Below are 22567 nucleotides of genomic sequence, written 5' to 3' on the forward strand. Positions count from 1 at the left end.
TCGAGTTTTGGGATCTTCAAACCGAACTTAAAATGAATTAAGTTTTTAAAATAATTATTCGAGCATTTTGAAATAATTGTTCAAGTTTGGCTTGATTTATTTTTTTATGAGTTTGAACTTGTTCGAAGCTTGACTTGAGCTTGATTCATTTAAATATTATTGAACTCTCAATTCAAGGTTGGCTTGAGCTTAGCTCGAGTTTGGTTCGAACTTGGTTCAAGTTTGGTTCGTTTAGATGTTATCGGGATTTTAATTCAAGTTTGTTTGAATTTTTAAAACTTTTAAGAGGTGCTTAGTAGGCAAGTTCCGGATGCTGGAATGAGAATGAAATCTAGGGGGCGTTTGGTTTAGGAGAATAGGAGTGAGGAATGAGAATGAGAATCATTGATTGTCATTGTTAATGTTTGGATTATAGCAATAGGAATACAAATAAGGGAATGAATCCTTGAAATTGGGTAATAACTCATTCCCATGTACCTCCCCTTCAATGAGTCATTACCCTATTTTCATCAATCAAAATATTTCTTTATTCCAAAAATACCCTTGACCTAAAACTAAAATTTTCTCCCTTAATATCAAATATCAAAATATATTTATTTATTTTTTCTTTCATATCACTTCTCTCTTCTTGTTATCATATTTTCTATCTCATCATTTTATCACACACTTTCTCTCTCCTTAATCTCTCCCATCACATTCTCTTTCCTCTTTTTTTCTCATTGCATTTTCTCTCTTATCATACTTTCTCTCTCCTCAATCTCTACCATCGCAATCTCTGTCTTTTTTTCTGATCTTACTTTCTCTCTCATCATACTTTCTCTCTCCTTAATATCTCCCATCATACTCTCTTTTATCTTTTTTTTCATCATACTTTCGCTCTCATCTCACTTTCTCTCTCCTCAATCCCTTTTGTCACACTCCTTCCTTTTTTTTCCTCAACACACTTTCTCTTTCATCATACTTTCTTTCTCCTCAATCTCTCCCATCACACTCATTGTTCTCTTTTTTTCTCATTACACTTTCTCTCTCACTATACTTTCTCTCTCACCACATTCTCTCTCCTCTTTTTTTCACATTACATTTTTTCTCTCTGCATCCTCTCCCATTATACTTTCTCTCACATCATATTTTCTCTCTCATCTTCTCTCATCATGCTCTCTCATATCACACTCTTTTTTTTCATTTCCTCTCATCATATTTTCTCTCTCTTCATTATTCCTCATCACACATTTTCTCTCACCATACTTTCTCTCTCATCATACTTTCTCTCTCATCATATTTTTCTCTCACACTCATCTTTCTCTCACATCTATTTTTTTTCTTCTTATTTTTCTTTAAGGGTAAAAAAATAAAAATTGATTTATTCCGATAGTAAATATACAACTAATCAAACATTACTTTTAAGAGTGATATTCATACTCATATCGATTCTCATTCCACAATACAATGATTCTCATTCCGATTCTATTCCTAGGAAAGAGCCAAACGCCCCCTAGTTCATTCCCATTCTTGATGCTTGGTAGATGGGAATCGGAATCAAAATATGGATTTGATACCCCTACTTTCATAACCCACCCACCTCTAGGTTATAGTTAAACTCATTCCTCCCTATCACTATGTGAAAATAGACAATAGACTTCAGCACTGTTTACTTCGGCAATTAGTAATTACGAAGTAAGAAATGGTAATCAACTTCGGTAATAAAGTTGATGTAGTAAATACGATTTTAGACTTCATAAGTTTAAAAATGTGAGTCTCACTTCTAATTTTGTTTGATATTTTACTTCATAATATATATTTGATGAAGTAATAAGTTATAAAATAAAATTTATATATATATATATGCTGAAGTAATAAGTTTAAATGGGTTTAAAATTTTAGTATGACTTGAACCGATTAATTATTCTTATAAAATCTTTACTGTGACTTGTTCTCTACTAAAACCTAAGTTTTGCTGAAATCACTTAGCATTTTTTTCCTTCACGTTTTCCCCCGACGGCAGCTTCTCCTTCTCATTTTCCTCGATAGTCTTCTTCGCGTCCCCCCTCCCGACGACAGCCTTCTTCTTCACGTTTTCCCCACGGTAGCCTTCTCCTTCACATTTTCCCCCGACAGCAGCCTTCTCCTTCGTGTTTTCCCCTGACGGCAGTCTTCTCCTTCGCGTTTTCACCTGACGACAGACAACCTTCTTGTTTATCCCCAACACAAAGCCTTTGCATTGAGACACCTCCACTTCCTCTTCTCTCTTCTCGGTAGGTTTCTTCCCTCTCCACCCCTTCTTTTTTTTCCTCTATGTTGTGCCATTAGTGTTCTTCCTCTCTGTAATGCCACCGGAGAATCGACCTTCGATTGGTCATCCTCTTTGAGGTTTCCTGGCCATGGGAAGAAGGCAAGTGCTTTGTAGCAGTTAGAGCTAGAGGCCACCGAACTTCTCAAGCCCCCTTCCCTTCAAGATATGTAGTTCATCCTAGGTTTGTAACCCTAATCCATCCATTCGTCCCTGTTTTTGCAATTGTATGAGATGCTACAAATCTGGCACAGGTCAAGGCCGCGGAGTGGATACCATGGTCATTGATGACTCTATGGTCATCTTGTGTTGCTTCCATTGCCAATCTATTTGGATGATTTCTCCAGATAAATGCTTCCTAGAGGTTTAGGAACTTTTCCTCATTAGTGTTCAAGGTTTCTGTAAGATGAAGCTTATTTTAGTACCCAATATTTATTGAGCTCATATCAATCTTCGCCTTATGTTTTTTGTGATACCCGCTTGTTTTTTTTTCTTTTTTTTTTTCATTTATGTTGTCAGTTTGAATATATGGTATGAAAGTCTTGTTTGCTGTTACAATTGAAAGATAAATATTGAACTATTAATGAGTGCTCATCATAGACAATTCTGTAGGAAAAGAAGAGAGTTATAACTAAGTAAAAATACTATGCTGATAGTGTATTACTGCTTTTGTGTCATGTGCTTTTTTGTCTAGGTAATTACAATCTACTAGATACTTATTAAGTATTCAGATAGCTTACATTGCCACATATATAGCAGTATAATATTTCATAAATTTAATATTAGGATAAAACATCACATCCCCTTGTTAGTGTGGTGCCTTATTGCAATATGATTCGTATTGGTTTAGAAGATGCATGGTTCCATTCTATCGAAATATGAGGTTGTGGTAAGGTGTCATGCAAAATATGAATGAGTTTTCTTTCCGTTGTTAAAATTATTTAATGTTTCTATTATGTTGTACAATATATCCATATTGAATCATCTTGCTACCTTATAAGAGCTCAGCATTCTAAACTCAACTTAGACACTGATTATTCAGTACATTTCATATCATTTCTCACATTTTTTTAATATCCTTAGATGCTTTAACTGATTACCTCTAAATGCGCTTAACAGTAGTTGAATGCCCTTGCTCAATTTAGGTTCTTTATTTTGATGATGAGCTATAAAGTATTTAGCTTTCGTTAGTAATGTAAATTGCTTTTTGGTTCAAGTTATGTTATGAAGCAGTAAAGATTGTATACCTCTTTCACTCAAGACTATTTCTCAAGCTGGAACAAGTTAATTTTGTTAATCTATGTGATGCTTTGAATCCAGTCCTGCAGATGATTGGCATGAGAACATCTATCTTTTTTTAATTGTGTGTAAGTAATTGATTCTTTCTTAATTTTCTTAATCTCTTCTTCTATCTACTTTTTAAGCATGTTTTCATCATCCTATAGCATGTGTCATATTATGTTCACATAAGACATTAACATGGAGAAACAAATAGAAATATGTAGTCAAGTTACAAAATTTTCAAACTCAGATGTCAGTGCTTAGTAAAGTTACAAAATTTACAAAAATGTCCAAGATTATGACAAAGATGTCAGTGCTTAGTATATATTTGCAGCTAGATAAGTTGGAATGCTTTACACCCTTGTTTGATGTGTCTCATGCATTCACAGCCAACTGTTAAATCTTCCAACTACTTGTGTTTTTTTGGGTTAGAGGTTAGCACTGAGTGCAATGCAGAAAGAAAGTAGACCAAATTATTTGTATGAAGAGATCAAGGAAGAGGTCTATTTAGATAAAGGAAACAATCTAGTCACTAAGTTTGTTCCTACTATATTAACTGATGAGAAGTTTCTGGAAGGAAATTGCATCTTTTCTGAGGTAGTCTACTGGTTAGTTTCGATCTCTTGACAAGTATTTAAGAAACTTGATTATTTAGATCTTGCTTATGTTGTTGGTATTATCCCCCCATGTTCTGCTGAAATAAGAACTAGAGGAGCCTCCTGAACATGTAGCCTACCTTGCTTTTGAGATTTTTCTTGCAGGAGGTGAAGTGCAACAGCAACAAGAAGGTGAGGGGTTTTTCTCGTGATCAATGGTTCTCAAGGTCAGTCCATGGGTTCTTAATAATAATCAGATGAAGTTTGACTGCACTCCTACTCTACATCAATATAAATAATCACGCTCAAAGAAAGACTGCAATATCTTTAGTCAATCTTCTAGAATTTTTATCTCGATAGGACTTGCTATCACTGGTGATCCTGTCTGGAAGCTGAGAAAACGAACCTGCCGGTGTGACGTGTCTGGAAGGTTGACCGCATCCCCATGACCCGGTTGATGATCTGTCCGCTGCGTTGACCAAGTCGTCTGAAGTCCTCCTCCGGTCAACTGTACCTGTATCCAGCGACCGGGTTCCCCCGGTCTCTGGTACCTCGGTACTCGAGGCGAATCCCACAGATGCATAAATATCCGGATAATAATAGAATATTGAAATAAATGCAAAGAAGGTACGAGAACGTACCCTGGCCCAGGGGGGCGCCCTCGGATGGATGGATGAGTGGGTCGGGATACCGATCGAGTCGTCGCGGCTCTGAACAATAGATAAATGTCCGCTCGATGAGTAGCTGGCTCCAGTGGCTCGGAGCCGGACGCGATATAGATCCATATGATGATGCACTGTCCGACTACAACCTCGGCTCGCAGGCCGGAATACAACAACGGCTCGCAAGCCGGAACAAGGCACGCAGGCCGGATAAATCCAATAACCCACCATGATGATAACGATGCAAAGAATAAAATACCCCGGCGCGATGGCCAGTATTACCCATATAATACCAAACTGCGGCTACCTGGAAGGGGACAATATCCACTAAAGACAGCGGCAGTAGACGCGTGAGGGGGCTATTGCGGCTGTCGGCGACGGCTATGGCCGCGGGAGAGGGCAGCGATGGCTGCCGGCAGTGGCTATGGCCACGAGAGAGGGCAGCGGTGGCTGCCGGCGGCGGCTATGGCCGCGGGAGAAGGTGGCGGTACCCGCTGGGGGCGGTGGCGCACGCTAGCGGCAGCGGTGGCGGTGCTTCCCGTCGCTGTCCGCCGGGAGACCGAAGGAGGGGACGGCTCGACTCCGGTAAACCAGCATCCTCCTGCTCGCCGGTGGCTGAAAACGCAGTCATGAGGAAGCCCTTCCTCCTCATGGTGGCGGCGGCGACGCTAAGAGGCTAGAGGAAAGGGATAGTGGAGAGGAGAAGGGTAGTGGCTGTCCGTCGGCGCCGGCGCCGGAAAGACACGCGAGAAGAAGCCCCCCCCCCCTCTTCCTGGCGGCGACGCCCTCCCCCTTCAACACGAGCCCCCTTCCTCTTCCTTTAAAGCCCTAGCATGTAAAAAGCCCTAAGTGCCCCTGTTTTTTCCTCCCAATTACCTCTTTGCCACTCAACTATATCCGGATCACAAGCCTCCCCTTCAAGTCTAGTCGAAGGAGGCGTTAGTCCGACTGACTGGACAGTCAATCCCAAAGAGCTGAATCACTCTCGATGTCAAAGCCAAATCGCTGAACCAATAATATAATGTCGCTCGAGCGGTCGCTATAATAGTGGTGTCGAATGAGATAGTAATCAAGCCGAGCAGATCAAGTCGATAATCGGCCCGAGGCCGAGCGAACGACAAAACATCAAATGAGCGACAAACCAACAAGCGCATGACGAGTGCAAGCATAGCAGACCGAACAATATGCTGGACCACAGGTAGACCGAGCGGACGAGAGATGCCTAGTACGCGACCATGAAGATACCGACCGGATGATCGAAGTGCAGTCGATCGGATGGATAGATGCTAGACGAACGCTGTCGTGCGAGCGATCGAAATGACGCCGATCGGTCGGATAAATGCCGGGTGGACGATATCGCGCGTGCGACCGGAATGATGTCGATCGGTCAGATAACTGCCGGGCGGACGATGCCGCGCGTGCGATCGAAATGACGCTGATCGGTCAGATAGATGCCGGGCGGACGATGCCGCGCGTGCGACCGTGGTGACGTCGATCGGTCAGATAGATGTCGGGCGGACGATGCCGCGCGTGCGACCGTGGTGACGTCGATCGGTCAGATAGATGTCGGGCGGACGATGCCGCGCGTGCGACCGTGGTGACGTCGATCGGTCAGATAGATGCCGGGCGGACGATGCCGCGCGTGCGACCGTGGTGACGTCGATCGGTCAGATAGATGCCGGGCGGACGATGTCGCGCGTGCGACCGTGGTGACGTCGATCGGTCAGATAGATGCCGGGCGGACGATGCCGCGCGTGCGATCGAAATGACGCCGATCGGTCAGATAGATGCCGGGCTGCGAGGACTGCTCAACCCCGAACGGGGGAGATAGATGCTCGCGACGGCTACTCGACCCCAAACGGGGGAGATGTGTGATATACTGGTCCGGTATACTGGTCCTCCCGGCCGAACGGCTCGGGCCTTCGTCGTCGAGCGCTTGGCTCGGAAAACCATATAACCGGCCGACCGGCTCGGGCCTTCACATCGAGCGCTTGGCTCGTATATAATCCTCCCCGAGGCCTTCACTCCCTGAGGTAGTCTCGGCTAAAATGTACCTGACCGAACGGCTCAAGCCTTCGCTCCCTGAGGTAGTACTCAGCTAAAATGTACCTGGCCGAGCGGCTCAGGCCTTCGCTCCCTGAGGTAGTACTCAGCTAAAATGTACCTGGCCGAGCGGCTCAGGCCTTCGCTCCCTGAGGTAGTACTCAGCTAAAATGTACCTGGCCGAACGGCTCAGGCCTTCGCTCCCTGAGGTAGTACTCAGCTAAAATGTACCTGGCCGAACGGCTCAGGCCTTCGCTCCCTGAGGTAGTACTCAGCTAAAATGTACCTGGCCGAGCGGCTCAGGCCTTCGCTCCCTGAGGTAGTACTCAGCTAAAATGTACCTGGCCGAACGGCTCAGGCCTTCGCTCCCTGAGGTAGTACTCAGCTAAAATGTACCTGGCCGAGCGGCTCAGGCCTTCGCTCCCTGAGGTAGTACTCAGCTAAAATGTACCTGGCCGAGCGGCTCAGGCCTTCGCTTTCGAGTCTGGCTCGGATATAAACCTCCAGGCCGATCGGCTCGGGGGCCTTCGGCTTCGAGCCTGTGGCTCGGATATAAACCTCCCGGCCGATCGGCTCGGGGGCCTTCGGCTTCGAGCCTGTGGCTCGGATATAAACCTCCCGGCCGATCGGCTCGGGGGCCTTCGTCTTCGAGCCCGTGGCTCGGATATAAACCTCCTACCGACGGCCGGGGCCTTGACCGAGCCGTGGCTCGGATATAAACCTCCGGCCGATCGGCTCGGGGCCTTCGACTTGAGCCCTGGCTCGGATATAACCCTCGGCCGATCGGCTCGGGGGCGTTCCCGTGGCTCGGATATAAACCTCCGGGCCGATCGGCTCGGGGGCCTTTCGAGCCACTGGCTCGGATATAAACCTCCCGATCGGCTCGGGGCCTTCGCTTCGAGCGCGTGGCTCGGATATAAACCTCCCCGCCGGCCGTCGTCTTCGAGCCTATGGCTCGGATATAAACCTCCCGGTCGGGGGCCTTCTCTCTCGAGCCGCGGCTCGGATAACTCCCGGCCGATCGGCTCGGGGCCCTTCGGCGCCTGGCTCGGATATAAACCTCCCCGCCGATCGGCTCTTCGACTTCGAGCACGTGGCTCGGATATAAACCTCCCCGCCGATCGGCACGGGGCCTTCGTGACTTATGGATGAAAAAACAAACAAATAAAAAAACGGCCGTGATCTGAGGATGGCAGAACTATCCGGTGTCGTTCATCTTCACGTTCGGATCAGCGTTCCCGCAGGCGCCATTTTGATCCTGTCTGAAGGCGAGAAAACGAACTCGGTGTGGCGTGGTCGGAAGGTTGACCGCATCCCCATGACCGGTTGATGATCTCCTGCGTTGACCAAGTCGTCCGAAGTCCTCTGGTCAACAGCCCCGGTCTCTGGTACCTCGGTACTCGAGGCGAATCCCACAGATGCATAAATATCCGGATAATAATAGAATATTGAAATAAATGCAAAGAAGGTACGAGAACGTACCCTGGCCCAGGGGGGCGCCCTCGAATGGATGGATGAGTGGGTCGGGATACCGATCGAGTCGTCGCGGCTCTGAACAATAGATAAATGTCCGCTCGATGAGTAGCTGGCTCCAGTGGCTCGGAGCCGGACGCGATATAGATCCATATGATGATGCACTGTCCGACTACAACCTCGGCTCGCAGGCCGGAATACAACAACGGCTCGCAAGCCGGAACAAGGCACGCAGGCCGGATAAATCCAATAACCCACCATGATGATAACGATGCAAAGAATAAAATACCCCGGCGCGATGGCCAGTATTACCCATATAATACCAAACTGCGGCTACCTGGAAGGGGACAATATCCACTAAAGACAGCGGCAGTAGACGCGTGAGGGGGCTATTGCGGCTGTCGGCGACGGCTATGGCCGCGGGAGAGGGCAGCGATGGCTGCCGGCAGTGGCTATGGCCACGAGAGAGGGCAGCGGTGGCTGCCGGCGGCGGCTATGGCCGCGGGAGAAGGTGGCGGTACCCGCTGGGGGCGGTGGCGCACGCTAGCGGCAGCGGTGGCGGTGCTTCCCGTCGCTGTCCGCCGGGAGACCGAAGGAGGGGACGGCTCGACTCCGGTAAACCAGCATCCTCCTGCTCGCCGGTGGCTGAAAACGCAGTCATGAGGAAGCCCTTCCTCCTCATGGTGGCGGCGGCGACGCTAAGAGGCTAGAGGAAAGGGATAGTGGAGAGGAGAAGGGTAGTGGCTGTCCGTCGGCGCCGGCGCCGGAAAGACACGCGAGAAGAAGCCCCCCCCCCTCTTCCTGGCGGCGACGCCCTCCCCCTTCAATACGAGCCCCCTTCCTCTTCCTTTAAAGCCCTAGCATGTAAAAAGCCCTAAGTGCCCCTGTTTTTTCCTCCCAATTACCTCTTTGCCACTCAACTATATCCGGATCAACTGGTAAAGCTGCCACTTAACAACACAAATCATTGTAGGAAACTGTTGGCACACAAGAAGTTTCTTATATGCAGCCTTTTGCATATGTGATGACATTTTTCATGTATTTGTTGAGGAAAGACAACAATACCAATGTTTTTTCAGCTTATTTTTCTCAATTGTAGTATTTATATTTATATCATTGGTATACTAAAGAATCTTGACTCCCCGTCAGACAGGTTTCAACATAGAAGAGATTTTAAGAAAGTACATTAGGTATGCTTTGAATGAAAAACCTTTCAACCCTGACTTGGTTGTGAACCTTATTCATCTAAGAAAATCATCAATGCTGGAAGATGCTCAAGTTGCAGAAATATTGAATGAGGTTTCAAGGCGAATTGTCAAAGAGAAAGGTATAACATTCCCTTAGCCAATTTGTATCTATTCATTTCTATTCCAAGTATGCATCTTTTAGGTAACTAGTTTAAATGATAATGGGCTCCAAGTTCAAGTGCCAAGTCTCTTTATTAAGGTCATGGTTCCAAGTATTTACAAATTGAACAGACTTTATTTGTTCATTTGCATTTGCATTTGCAATTCTTTGGAATATAGTTTGTACTTCTTGCATGACATTTTCAATTTTATTAGGGTAATCTTAAATAAAATGGTGATGTTGAATGTGGATATTGTGTGATGCGGTACATGAAAGAGATAGTCTTGGATGAAGATCCACAATTGGAGAGAAAGGTTAATTTCTTTTTTATGAATATTTTTTTTATAAAATATTGAGTCATTTTTTATTGATCCTCAAACTTCTATTAATGTTTCAGTTTGCAGCATCAAAAAATAAACAGTATTACAATCAATCTCAGTATGTTGAAGTCAGAAGTGAATGGAGCGAATTCGTCTACTTCTATGTGGGTGCCTAAGTGTAGGCTATGATATAAATTTTAGACATGTATTTAGAGATTTTTGGATACAAAAGTTTTTGGGTTATGGTTAAACATGTCTTTTATGAATACACTTTTGGATTGTATTTGATACATCTTTGTGATATATTTGTTTAATTTTGGTGGTAAAAAATATTGTGTTGTAGTAAAATATTATAATCTAAATTTTTGTCAATTAAAATTGTATTGCAGTAAAATATGGTCAATTACTTTGATACTATAAATAAATGATGAAGCAATACGACAAACAAGACTTCGCTAAATTTAAATAGTGGTGTAGTTAAAGAAACTATTTACTTCACTACTGATCAAATTTATGAAGTAGTTTGTATAAATTACTTCGCTACATTGAATTTTTTGTTGTAGTAAAATATACTCTATTACTGCTATACTACGATGAAGTAACACAATAATAAATACTTCAACCAAGACAAATTATGTAGAAGTAAAATTAAACTTTTACTACACCAGAATTCAAAAATTGTGAAGTTGTATACCTATTTTACTTCATCAAATAATGAAACCTATGAAGTAATATATCATCAACTACTTCAGTCATTTTACTGGTCTCGATGAAGTAATAGAGTTTTTTTACTTCGAAAACGGTTCGATTTTGAACCGGTTTTGGACCGGTGATAGACTTCGGTAAAAATGTGGTGAAGTAAAAAATTGACCCTTTTACTTCACGTGCGTCTACTTCGGTAATTATCTACCTATTACTTCGGATAATATCCGAAGTCTATTGTCGATTTTCACATAGTGTATGTTGGTTGCTACTCGGAAAACCTAGAGGTTCCACTGTACAAAAATTTTGTACAAAGGTCTGAACCTTTTCCTAGCTACCATGTGTTCTTTTAAATTAAATTTTGGATCGCCTGCGGAACTTAACACGTTTGATCCAAAACTTAATCTATTCGTTCTTTTAGGTTTTGACTTGGGTCTCCTGCGGAACTTAACACGTTCGACCCAAATCACCTTAAGTTATTAATTCTATTAAATATTAATTTCCATAATTGGTTCCCAGTACTGACGTGGCGAGGCACATGACCTTCTTAGATATGGGAGCAACCACCACCGACTAGACAAAACCTTTTATGGAAAGCTAATATTTAATTTCTTAAAATAACTTTAGGTTAACCGAAAAGAACAATCAAATCACAAGGAAAAAAAAAATAAAAGAACACAACATCGAAAAACATATTCGAAATACTAGAATCGCATGCCTATTGTATTTGGTATTATTTCCAAAAATAACTAGTATGACGCGGAAAGAAAAATTACTAGTTATACCTTTTAGAAAGACCTCTTGATCTTCTACCGTATTTCTCTTCTAACCTCGGACATTGTGTGGGCAACGTTCTTCCGAGATGAGAAACCACCAATCACCTTCTTCTTCCTTGCAAGTTTCGGCCATCAAAACATCTTCTAGGATGAAGAGGTTCGGCCACCACCACCATGCTCCAAGGGATGCTAGAAACGAGGCTTGCTTTCTCTCCTTCTTCTCCTTCCTTGATCCGGCCACTAACAAAAGCTCCACCAAGAGATAAGTTTCGTCCAACAAGAGGAGAGGAGAGAAATAGGGCCGGCCACACCACCAAGGAAAAGAGGGAGAAAAATAGAATAGAGTCGTTAGCCTTGAAGCCTCCTCTATCCCCTCTTTTATAATCCTTGATCCTGGCAAATAAGGAAAATTTAATAAAAATTTCCTTAATTCTTTTTCCATTGAAAAGGAAAAATTATTTAATTAAAATAATTTTCTTTCTCAATTTTATTTTGGCCGACCACATAAAAGCTACAAACAAGGAGAGTTTTAATTAATTAAAACTTCCTAATTTGTCTCCAGAAATTTATAAAATTTCTCCAATAATTTAATCCCTTCATGATTGGTTTATAAAAAAGAAATTTAATAAATTAAAATCTTTCTTTTAAACATGTGGATAAAAAGAAAGTTATCTCTAAAAATTAAAATCTCTTTTAATCTACAAATAAGGAAAGATATCAAATCTTTTCTCAATCTTTTGTAGAAACTAATAAAAGAGAATTATTAATTTTTAAACTTTCTTTTAAATCATGAACATGGTTAAAAAAGAAAGTTTTCTTAAAATTTAAAATCCTCCTTTAATTAACAAATAAGGGAAGATTTCAAATTTTAAACTCTCTTTTAAACATGTAGATGATTTACAAATAAGGAAAGTTTTTACCAAAAATTAAAACCATCATTTTAAACTACAAATAAGGAAAGAGATTAATCTCTTCTCTTAATCTCTTGTAGAAAACTATAAAAGGAAATTTTTAATTTTTAAACTCTCTTTTAAAAACATGATATCCACATAAGAAATAATTTTAATAAAAATGCTTTTTAATATTCTAGTGGCCGGCCACCTAAGCTTGGAACCCAAGCTTTGGCCGGCCACCTACATGACTCATCCACTTGGTCTTGGCCGGCCCTAGCTTGGGTTCCAAGCTAGCTTGGCCCCCTTTAGGATGGGTAAGAAGGTGGTATGCGGTGGGTATAAATCTCTATATACTAGAGGCTACGATAGGGACCGAAAGGAGGAATTGGTTTTGGTCTCCATGAAATTAAGCATCCCGTGTTCGCCGCACACAACTTAATTTCATCAATAATAATTCATTTCACTAAAGAACTATTATTGAACTACGCACCAATCCCAAATTACATTTGGGCTCCTTCTTATTATGAGTGTGTTAGTCTCCACGTGTTTAAGATAACAATGTCCACTAATTAAGTAAGTTCTTGACAACTCTTAATTAATATCTAGCTCCAAGAGTAGTACCACTCAACTTCATCGTCATGTCGGACTAAGTCCACCTGCAGGGTTTAACATGACAATCCTTATGAGCTCCTCTTGGGGACATTCTCAACCTAGATTACTAGGACACAGTTTCCTTCTATAATCAACAACACACACTATAAGTGATATCATTTCCCAACTTATCGGGCTTATTGATTCATCGAACTAAATCTCACCCATTGATAAATTAAAGAAATAAATATCAAATATATGTGCTTGTTATTATATTAGGATTAAGAGCACACACTTCCATAATAACTGAGGTCTTTGTCCCTTTATAAAGTCAGTATAAAAGAAACGACCTCTAATGGTCCTACTCAATACACTCTTAGTGTACTAGTGTAATTATATAGTTAAGATAAACTAACACCTAATTACACTACGACCTTCCAATGGTTTGTTCCTTTCCATCATGGTCGTGAGCTACTGTTTATAATTTATAAGGTACTGATAACATGATCTTCTGTGTGTGACACCACACACCATGTTATCTATAATATAAATTAATTGAACAACTACATTTATCACAAATGTAGACATTTGACCAATGTGATTCTTATTTCTAAATAAATGTTTATACCAAAAACTAGACTTTTAGTATACACTCTAACAGTGTATTCATGTGATTTTTTTTTTACGATCCAGCCCCTCGAGCCGAATCTTTTATTCTCTTTTAATTTTCGCATTTCTGCGTCTTTCTTCCTCACTCGTCGTTGCACCTCAACTCGTCTTTCTTTCTCTTTTGATTTTCATATTCCAACGTCTTTTTTTACCTAATTTTCGTCAATCGAAATTAGTGTTCTTTATTTTCTATTGGTGACAACAGTGGTCCTTTTTCTAGGACTATGGAACTCGATCGTCACTTTTGAGATCTCTCTCTGATGTAGTTTTATTATTTTTGATATTGTGATAGATATTTTAATTATGCAAGACCATTGACAGAGTTGTTGCCATCATATTGCATGAGAATAATATCCATTCCAGTATCTATACCAAGCACCATCAATCCAGTAATCGTTATCATTGTCATTAACCCCTCAATAAAAACTCATTATCATTCCCATTGCCAAATATATACCAAGCACCCTCTTAATTGTTTGATTCATTATTGAGTTTGATAATTTAAATTTATTTTATTTTATTTTATTTTATTATTTATTTAATATATTGAAAAGAATTTTATTCATGAATATTATTCATGAACGCGAATATTGTTCATAAACATTATTTATGAACATTGTTCATTAATGTTAACGAACACATATGTATTCAAGTTTATTTATTTAGCTTAACAAAATATTCAAATTTATTTATTTAATTAATTTTATATATTAAACAGATTTAAATAAATTCTTATTAAATCGAACATTAAATTTATTTATAAATATTTAGTTCATTTAGTAGATGGATGATATAATATTATAATTCACAAAGGAGAATTTTATGAATTTTGATAATTCGAATTCTTTTAAAATTATGTATTAAAATATTTATTTTCTGAAAATTACGGGAATTCATCGAAATTAGATTATTTTAAGTGTGAGTAAAATATGAGTGTTATTTTCGTCGTTGTGAGTTCTGAACTAGGATTTGCATCGGCTGCTATTGGTGTATCCTGTTTTAGCTAAGACAGCGATTCAAGTTGATCGGCCATGAAACCCTAGCTCTCGCAGCTATAAAGACTCCTTTCAGTTCGGGCGCCGTCTCCACCTTCGTTTCTCGGCTGCCCAATTTCTCCACCGCCTCTTGGCTGCCGAATTCTCCCAAGGTAACCGGTCAACTCGCTTCTACATCTTGTTCCTCACGATCGCGTGTCTTCGTAGGTTTTCAACTAAGTTTTTTTTTTTTTTTTTTGTCGAAATCAGAGTTCTTAGCGATCACCATGTCGATCTCAGAGCTCGCTTGCACCTACGCCGCTCTCATCCTCTACGACGATGGAATCCCCATCACGGTTATACCTTATTCTCTTCTTTCTTTTTTGCGACCTTTTGTTGGCGATCTGTTCCTGTAATATTTCCCTTATGAATTCATCAGGCGGAGAAAATATTAACTCTGGTGAAGGCCGCCAACGTAAGCATCGAGTCCTTCTGGGCGTCCCTCTTCGCCAAGCTCCTGGAGAAGAGAAGCATTGAGGACCTTATCTTGAGCGTTGGATCCGGTTCGATTTTTTTTTTTTTGCTACAACTCCTTGCTTTTTCGTGTCCGTAATAATCAAGATTGAACCTTGAGCTGATTTTATCATGAAAATTTTGGATGCTCTTGCAGGTGGTGGCGGTGCTCCGGTTGCCGTTTCTGCTGCCCCTGCCGCTGGTGGCGCTGCGCCTGCCGCTGCCGCTCCTGCAGCTGAGGAGAAGAAGGTTAGAACTTTATTTCTAATTTGATTCAAATCCTCTATATTTGATCATAGAAAGTGTTCGACTTTTTTTTCTGTTTGTTTGCCTTTGTTCTCACCACAGGAGGAGCCAAAGGAAGAGAGTGATGACGATATGGGATTCAGCTTGTTTGATTAGAGAAAAGTAGACGCCTTCATGTCCCCTTTGTTCTCTCCATTACCGAATGCTTTCTTTTATGGTTTTTATGTTTCCGTCCTTTGTCAAGCTGTTATAAGAGTTCTCCACCGAATTGGCATTGTTCTCTCTTGGTGATTGGTTTTGCTGTTTTGAGCAATCGTAGTCTAAACTGTTGTTTATCTATAATCCTGTTTTTTTTTCTTTTTGTTAATGCATGGTAGATTATCTAGTTCTGGTTTCTTGGCTATTTACGTTGCACCTATGTGCAATGCTTCATCTTTCAGTATGTCTCTTTTTTGATGTTTGTTTCATTATAGCAGCATTTTGAAACGTGTTCTGGTGTTCTTGTTGCACTTTGGTGTTCAGCTGTATGATTATCATCAGATTCTTAAGAAATGCTATCCGAGTAAAATCTTTTGCAGGTTTTTTAAAATCTTTGTCTGCGATCCTGATTGATTCTCATTTTGTACTTAACATGAGTTACACAAGTTTAGCAGACTCAATAGATTGTTCACAAAGAGAGACATTCCAGCTTCATAGTGACTTGGTGTTTACTCTATTTTTCATCTCTTTTCATATGATCCAAATAGGATTATATTCTTTCCTTTCTCTTTATTTTCCTTTTTCTTCTCTCTATTATGATTCATTATCTCTTTTCTTTCAACTCAAATAATAGCTTCGAGTATTTGACGAGTGAGGTAACCGATTTAGGTAACTGTATTGAGGATACAATATCATAACCATTAAACCACTGGCAATGTTTATTTAATCCGTCACCTTTTAAGAATATCAGTGTTATTTTAAAGTCAGCAGATAAAAAATTTATTTTAATGTAAGTTACTCAATAATTTTGTTGAACAAATCTGATTTATGATTCTCAAATTAATCGATTACACCGATCAATTATTTGACTTCAATCTATTGGAACAGAAGATGATCAAGTAAGCGGTATAGTTTTGTCGGTCCAGATTTATAAATTATAGGAGATGTTTTGTTGTAATGTAGCGCCTCTTTGCATTTATTGGTTTCTTTGATGGATGAAATGTGAGGCCGGATAATTGTTTTCGGGATTAAGCAACTTATCCTGTTATTAAAAAATAGTGGCATGTAGATTTACTCTTTTCTTCCTAATACGGTGATGAAGATGGCTTTTCGCATCAGGTAAAAGATCGGTTGTCGTGAAAGTTAAAATTAAACGATTAAAATTATAGGGTCGAGTGGATTATTAGACTGTAAATTAGGTAAGGTTGGTCGAGCGGGTCCTAAGAGTAGGTTGGACATGAAGGGCTGATTAGATCATTTGAGCGGTCATCCAGGTAAATTTAAGAAGGGTGGTCGTTACAGTTAGTAGAGAATTTGCAGTCGAGGTTAAGAGCCAAATATTAAGTTATCTGGTCCATCACCATTATCGATCGGACCTTATGTTCGGTTGGATGGGATGTGCCTTTTCGACAACAGTTAGGCCGAGTGAAGAACATGTCGATAGCTTCATTCTATATGGCCAAGCTGGTGACGTCCCGGTCGAGTGCCCTCCGGTCGGCTTGCAACGGGACCCACATATATATCTTACCGTATTCTTTTGGAAGTTTGTGCCGTTGATAATAGAGAATGTCCAGCAGACAAATACTATTTTAGAAGCTTCTAGCCTGTTACGTCACATATATTTGCCTGCTCGTTTAAGGAAAGATGTCAGTGATACTTTTCGACTTGTCTTTTCTTAGGAAGCTTTGGAAAATGTGTATATACTTTAGAATGCGTATACAAATGCTACAATGACATTATAAAAGGGGGTCTCCATCTACCGATAGAGGTATGTGATGCTTCATTTGTGAACATGCTCATTGTTACAGTCTTTTTAATGTTCTTCTTCTCCTAATACACGGATCACTGACTTGAGCGTATGAGGGTCAACGCCAGAGATCCCTTCCTTGGCCATGCACTAACGCTTCTGATTTTGTAGGACAACGCAAGGTCTTCTTTCAGTCAACCACAGAGCTACATTCCCAGCCAACCGTCTTCTCAGATTTCGAACAAGATCATATTTCGTGTCGTTTGTGGAAACTACACTTGCATCCGAGACGTGAAGATGGAAGACGCTGGACGACTCCCTACAGTGATGTTAACCCAAGAAGAGTTAGAGATACTAATAAATGTCTGAGCTGCAAAGATGGTATAGCAACAACAAAAGATAGCAGTCGATTGTTGATCACCGAATGACCTAGCTGTATCGGTGATAGCAAGCCGACCACAGGACCCGAGCGGAAGACCCTGTTGGCCACAAATCGAATCAACTGTCAACTGGCGCCTTCCAACAAGTACTGAACGCAATGATCCTGAACCATAGGGCGTTATTTCATACACCCTTGGAAGAGCATGGCCGAGTTGAAAGGACGCAAGGATTCTTCCGAGAATGCATCCGTCTGGGATATGCAGAAAGGCAAAGCACTCTAACTCGACGATTCTCTCGAGTGGATCTACAGGCAATTCTCCCAAAAATCCTAGACGATCAATTGCCACCTTATTTTAAACCTATGATGATCGGAGAGTATATATGGTCGATTGATCCCGAAGATCATTTACTCAAATTCGACAACATAGCCACGCTCCATCAATGCACCAACGAAGTCAAGTGCCAAGTGCTCCTCACCACACTCTCCAGATCGGCGTAGAGGTAGTTCAAATGCTTTCCGATCGGCTCCATTTGTAATTTCAAAGACTTCCGAGCGACTTTTCTTCGACATTTTGCTAGCAACTACCGTTATCAAAAGACGAATGTGAACCTATTCGCAATAAAACAGGGGGGTCAAGGAAGCGTTACGACCTACATTAAGAGATTCAATCAAATGGCTATGGAAGTCTTTGATTTCTTTCGTCAAAAAATCTTGATAAGTGTCTTTTCCCAAGGATTTACAAATAACGATTTCTTTCGTTCGCTTATTAGGAAGCCTCCAACAGACTTCGACAATTTGCTTAGATGGGCTATGAATTACATTAACGTCGAAGAGGCCTAGTCGACTCGGTAAAAAGAAATGATTCCCGAACTGATGGTTGTCCCAGAACGCCAAGCAATCCACACCCATCCACCGCCAAAATAGCCCCGAGCGGGGGCAACACAACAACACCAGGAGCCTCGACCCCATGCAATCTAACATGTGGAGGTTGAGCGGGCAAAATTCACTGAGCCCCAACAGTGGAGCCCGTTATTATGCTCTTATCATCGCTCGACAACTCATAATACGAAGGATTATTATTATCTCAACCTAAAGCCGCACCAACCAACTCCCCAAGGAATCCATTATCAATCACCCTCTCTCGATCGCCACCATTACTGCCGATCAGGTAGACAACATGATCAATGTCATGCGCCTGCCGAGCAACACCGACCATAACCCAAATAAAGAGATAACCAGAGGCATACTCGGGTATCTACTGAGTGGTCGCGCCTGTTAGCCAGGGAGGAAGAAAATCACGGCAATGTTGCCCGGGGCGACAATGATATGATAGCAGGAGGCCCGACCAATAGTGATTCCAATCGAGGTTGGAAGTCGCATGCCAGACGGTTGGAGATTCACGCAGTCGGGTTCAACGAAGAAAAAGTACAAGGATCAGAAATTAGTTTTGGTCCTCAAGATTTAGAGGATATGAAAGTCCCTCATGACGATACCTTAATTATCAAGGTTGTGATCCCTAATTACAACATCCACCGAACCTTTATTGACACGGGTGGCTCGGTCAACATTATATTCAAGAAGACATTCAATCAACTTTAGATAAACCGGAGTGAACTCCAACCCATGACGACTCCATTATATTGTTTCATGGGCAACGAGATGTTGACGGTCGACCAGGTTTGGTTAACCATTTCTTTGGGGGGAGGAGCCACTTATGAGGGCTCGCTGGTCGAACTTCATCATGGTGGACGCGCCTTTTGCATACAACGTAATGTTGGGACCAAAATGTAGCTAGAGGGGGGGGGGGTGAATAGCTCGTCGCGCTCCTCGTGCTCTTCGTTGCTTGTTTCTTCAATGATATACAACGGAAATACAAGAAACAAGACATATAATGCTAACACAAAGAATTTACTTAGTATCCACCTCAAGGTGAGGTGACTAATCCAAGGATCCACAAACACGAGCACTCTCCATTATGAAAACACTCCTTTACGGTAACTACCGAAGGTGGAGAAACCTTTACAAACTCACACAACAAACAAGAAGAGAAGAAGAAGCAAATACAAGTAAATCTTACAAGATTGTGTACAATAAGTCCTAGCTAGCTTCTTCCTCTTGCTTGGGATGCCTCTTGACCTTGGAAACGCTGCTACAAGAAGCTTCAAGAACTGGCGGCGAGCTATGGAGAAGAACCCTTTAAGATCGCTGTGTAGATCGGGAGTGAACAGTGCAAGCAATGGCGAAGGAATCGCACGCCAACGGCTTTATCCAGCGCCAACGGTCGGATCCCGATCGATCGAATTACTCCCAATCGATCGGGGAGGCTTTGGATCGATCGACCGATCGATCCAGAGCGCCTCTGTGCTCCTAGGAATTGCCTGGATCGATCAGCGGATCGATCCAGGGCTTATCGCGCGAAATCGCACCTCCCAATCGATCGCCCGATCGATTGGGAGCTCTGGATCGATCGGCTGATCGATCCAGCGCTGTTCTGTGCGATTGCGAGCCTCTCCCAATCGATCCATCGATCGATTGGGAGGAAGCTTGTCGCGCGGACTCACCCAATCGATCGACCGATCGATTTGACATGAGCCAATCGATCGGCTGATCGATCCAGCTCCTTGATTTTGCCCAAAATCAAGTCCAAAGCTCCCTAAACCAACATCCGGTCACCTATGACCTGTTGGTACATCATGCCTAGCATCCGGTCACCCTTGACCTGCTAGAACTCGCTCACCAAGTGTCTGATCAATCCCTTTGACCCACTTGGACTTTTCTTCTCGTGCCAAGTGTCCGGTCATCCTTGACCCACTTGGACTTATCTTCACTAGGTGTCCGATCAACCGTGATCCACCCGGATTTCCCGTGCCAAGTATCCGGTCAATCCCTTTGACCTACTTGGACTTTCCAACACCAGATGTCTGATCAAACTTGATCCATCTGGATTTCCTGTGCCTGGCTTCACTCACCAGGACTTTCCATTTGCCTAGCTTTACTCACTAGATCTTTCACCTGGCTTCACTTACCAGGATTTTCCATCTGCCTGGCTTCGCTCACCAGGACTTTCACCTAGCTTCACTTACTAGGTCTTTCACCTGGCTTCACTCACCAGGATTTGTCATCTGCCTGGCTTCACTTACCAAGACTTTCACCTAGCTTCACTCACCAGGATTTTCCATCTGCCTGGCTTCACTCACGAGGACTTTCATTTTGCGTAGCTTCACTCACTAGGACTTTCCAGTCAAGTATCCAGTCAACCTTGACCTACTTGACTCTCCTTCACAATCTCCCCACATGAATAATCGCACCTGCAATCTCCATGTGTTGTCTACATGTATTGTTAAACATCGAAACACAAACATCAAGACTCGAGCTTGAACCAATTCAAGCTTAGTCAACCAGGTCAACCTTGACCTAGAGAATATTGCACCAACAATCTCCCCCTTTTTGATGTTTGAAAATATCACTTGTAAGTTAGGCCAATCCCATAGCCTCAACTCCTTTCATGCCAATATGAGAATGATGGTTTCCTTCATTCTCCTCCTTTTCTAGAGGGCAAACTCCCTCTTTAGGTAATGAAGGCCTAACTTAACCACACATTCTCCCCCTATTGGCACACATAAAAAACTCTCCCCCCTGAAGAGTTACCCAACGTTGTTGACAACTTCACTCGATGTTCACAACACAATAACGAAGGTCCCATACTCTTCATTATTCTAAACGCTCATCCTTGAGCATATACCACTTGGTATATTCACACACGATTCAAATGAAGGTCCGATACCTTTCATTGTCATCAAATGCTCATCCGTAAGCAAACACCACATGAATAATGAAGATATTCACTCTTCATTACATTCAAATGCCCAACCTTGAGCATTTTCGCTAAAGAAGGTTAACCACCTTCCAAGGTGTATGAAAAATAGATTTTCATGTCCTTAAAGAGTAACTCCCCCTAAAGACATGCACGTAACTTCTGTCATTGCACCAACAATGACTTGGAATCCCTAAACCTTTAGGAAACCCAAATTTACAAGTTTTGAGGTTTAAAAATTTAATATTGAAACCAAACCTCAACCTAAACCTCTACTTAGTCTTCCTTAACCAATCCATCCTTGTTTTCATTATGAAAACTCCCCCTAAATGTATACAAATGTGTTTTGAGGGGTTAGAAGTGGTTACCTAGACTAAAGATGGTCCAACATGCTGAAATCAGGCTTTACCAGCCAAAATCAGCATTCCCAATCGATTGGAGTTGGGTCCCAATCGATTAAACCGGCTTGAATCGATCCACTGATCGATTCAAGAGGGTTGGATCGATCGGTGGATCGATCCAGGAAGCTTCTGTTCGCGAGAAGCTTGCTCTCAATCGATCGCCTGATCGTTTAAGACCCTTCAATCGATCGGGTGATCGATTGAAGCTCTGAAAAAGCTGAAATGACACAAACTAGAAACTTGTAAAACACTTTAGTGTTTTCTTCACGTTTGCGCTCAGCTATTTAATGATGATTACTATCAAAAGATAGCCTTCACCAAGGTTTTCCAATATTTTAAAATGATTTTCAACACCAATATCCAACCATGTTCCTTGGGCTCAATGCACATGATTTGTACATTAGCTTTCCCAATGATTGAAAAACACATAACTATGTGTTTTGATGAACCTAAAACTCAAAAGAATGCACTAAATTACATTTTGAGTTTTGTTCATCATCCTAACATCTTACTTGCATCTAATGTGTACAAAAACACATACAAGCCACCTTATAATTTTTTGTGAGATGTAAGTCTTGGTTTTGCCCTAATATAGGGATCATGCATATCTACCTAGGCATTTTGAGGTTATGAACATCCACCAAGGATGTTA

At 41.9% G+C, this 22567-nt stretch overlaps 1 protein-coding gene across 1 annotated transcript; it reads left to right on the forward strand.

The window, feature by feature from the left end:
* The first annotated feature begins 14635 nt into the window (after positions 1 to 14635).
* LOC122037951 (60S acidic ribosomal protein P1-like) lies at positions 14636 to 15758 on the forward strand. The gene is made up of 5 exons (XM_042597449.1): positions 14636 to 14787; positions 14885 to 14970; positions 15054 to 15177; positions 15285 to 15376; positions 15476 to 15758. Exons 2-5 carry the CDS (start codon positions 14902 to 14904, stop codon positions 15527 to 15529), a joined length of 339 nt encoding a protein of 112 aa, XP_042453383.1. The 5' UTR covers positions 14636 to 14787; positions 14885 to 14901; the 3' UTR covers positions 15530 to 15758.
* The last annotated feature ends 6809 nt before the right edge of the window (positions 15759 to 22567 follow it).

Source organism: Zingiber officinale, chromosome 1A (assembly GCF_018446385.1).
Source record: "Zingiber officinale cultivar Zhangliang chromosome 1A, Zo_v1.1, whole genome shotgun sequence".
Lineage (NCBI taxonomy): Eukaryota > Viridiplantae > Streptophyta > Magnoliopsida > Zingiberales > Zingiberaceae > Zingiber > Zingiber officinale.

Excerpts from the sequence above, each read along its gene's own strand:
- LOC122037951 (XM_042597449.1), top strand. The coding sequence starts at position 14,902 with ATGTCGATCTCAGAGCTCGCTTGCACCTACGCCGCTCTCATCCTCTAC. Across the intron at positions 14,971-15,053 it reads ACGATGGAATCCCCATCACG|GCGGAGAAAATATTAACTCT; the intron begins GTTATACCTTAT and ends TGAATTCATCAG. Across the intron at positions 15,377-15,475 it reads CTGCAGCTGAGGAGAAGAAG|GAGGAGCCAAAGGAAGAGAG; the intron begins GTTAGAACTTTA and ends TTCTCACCACAG.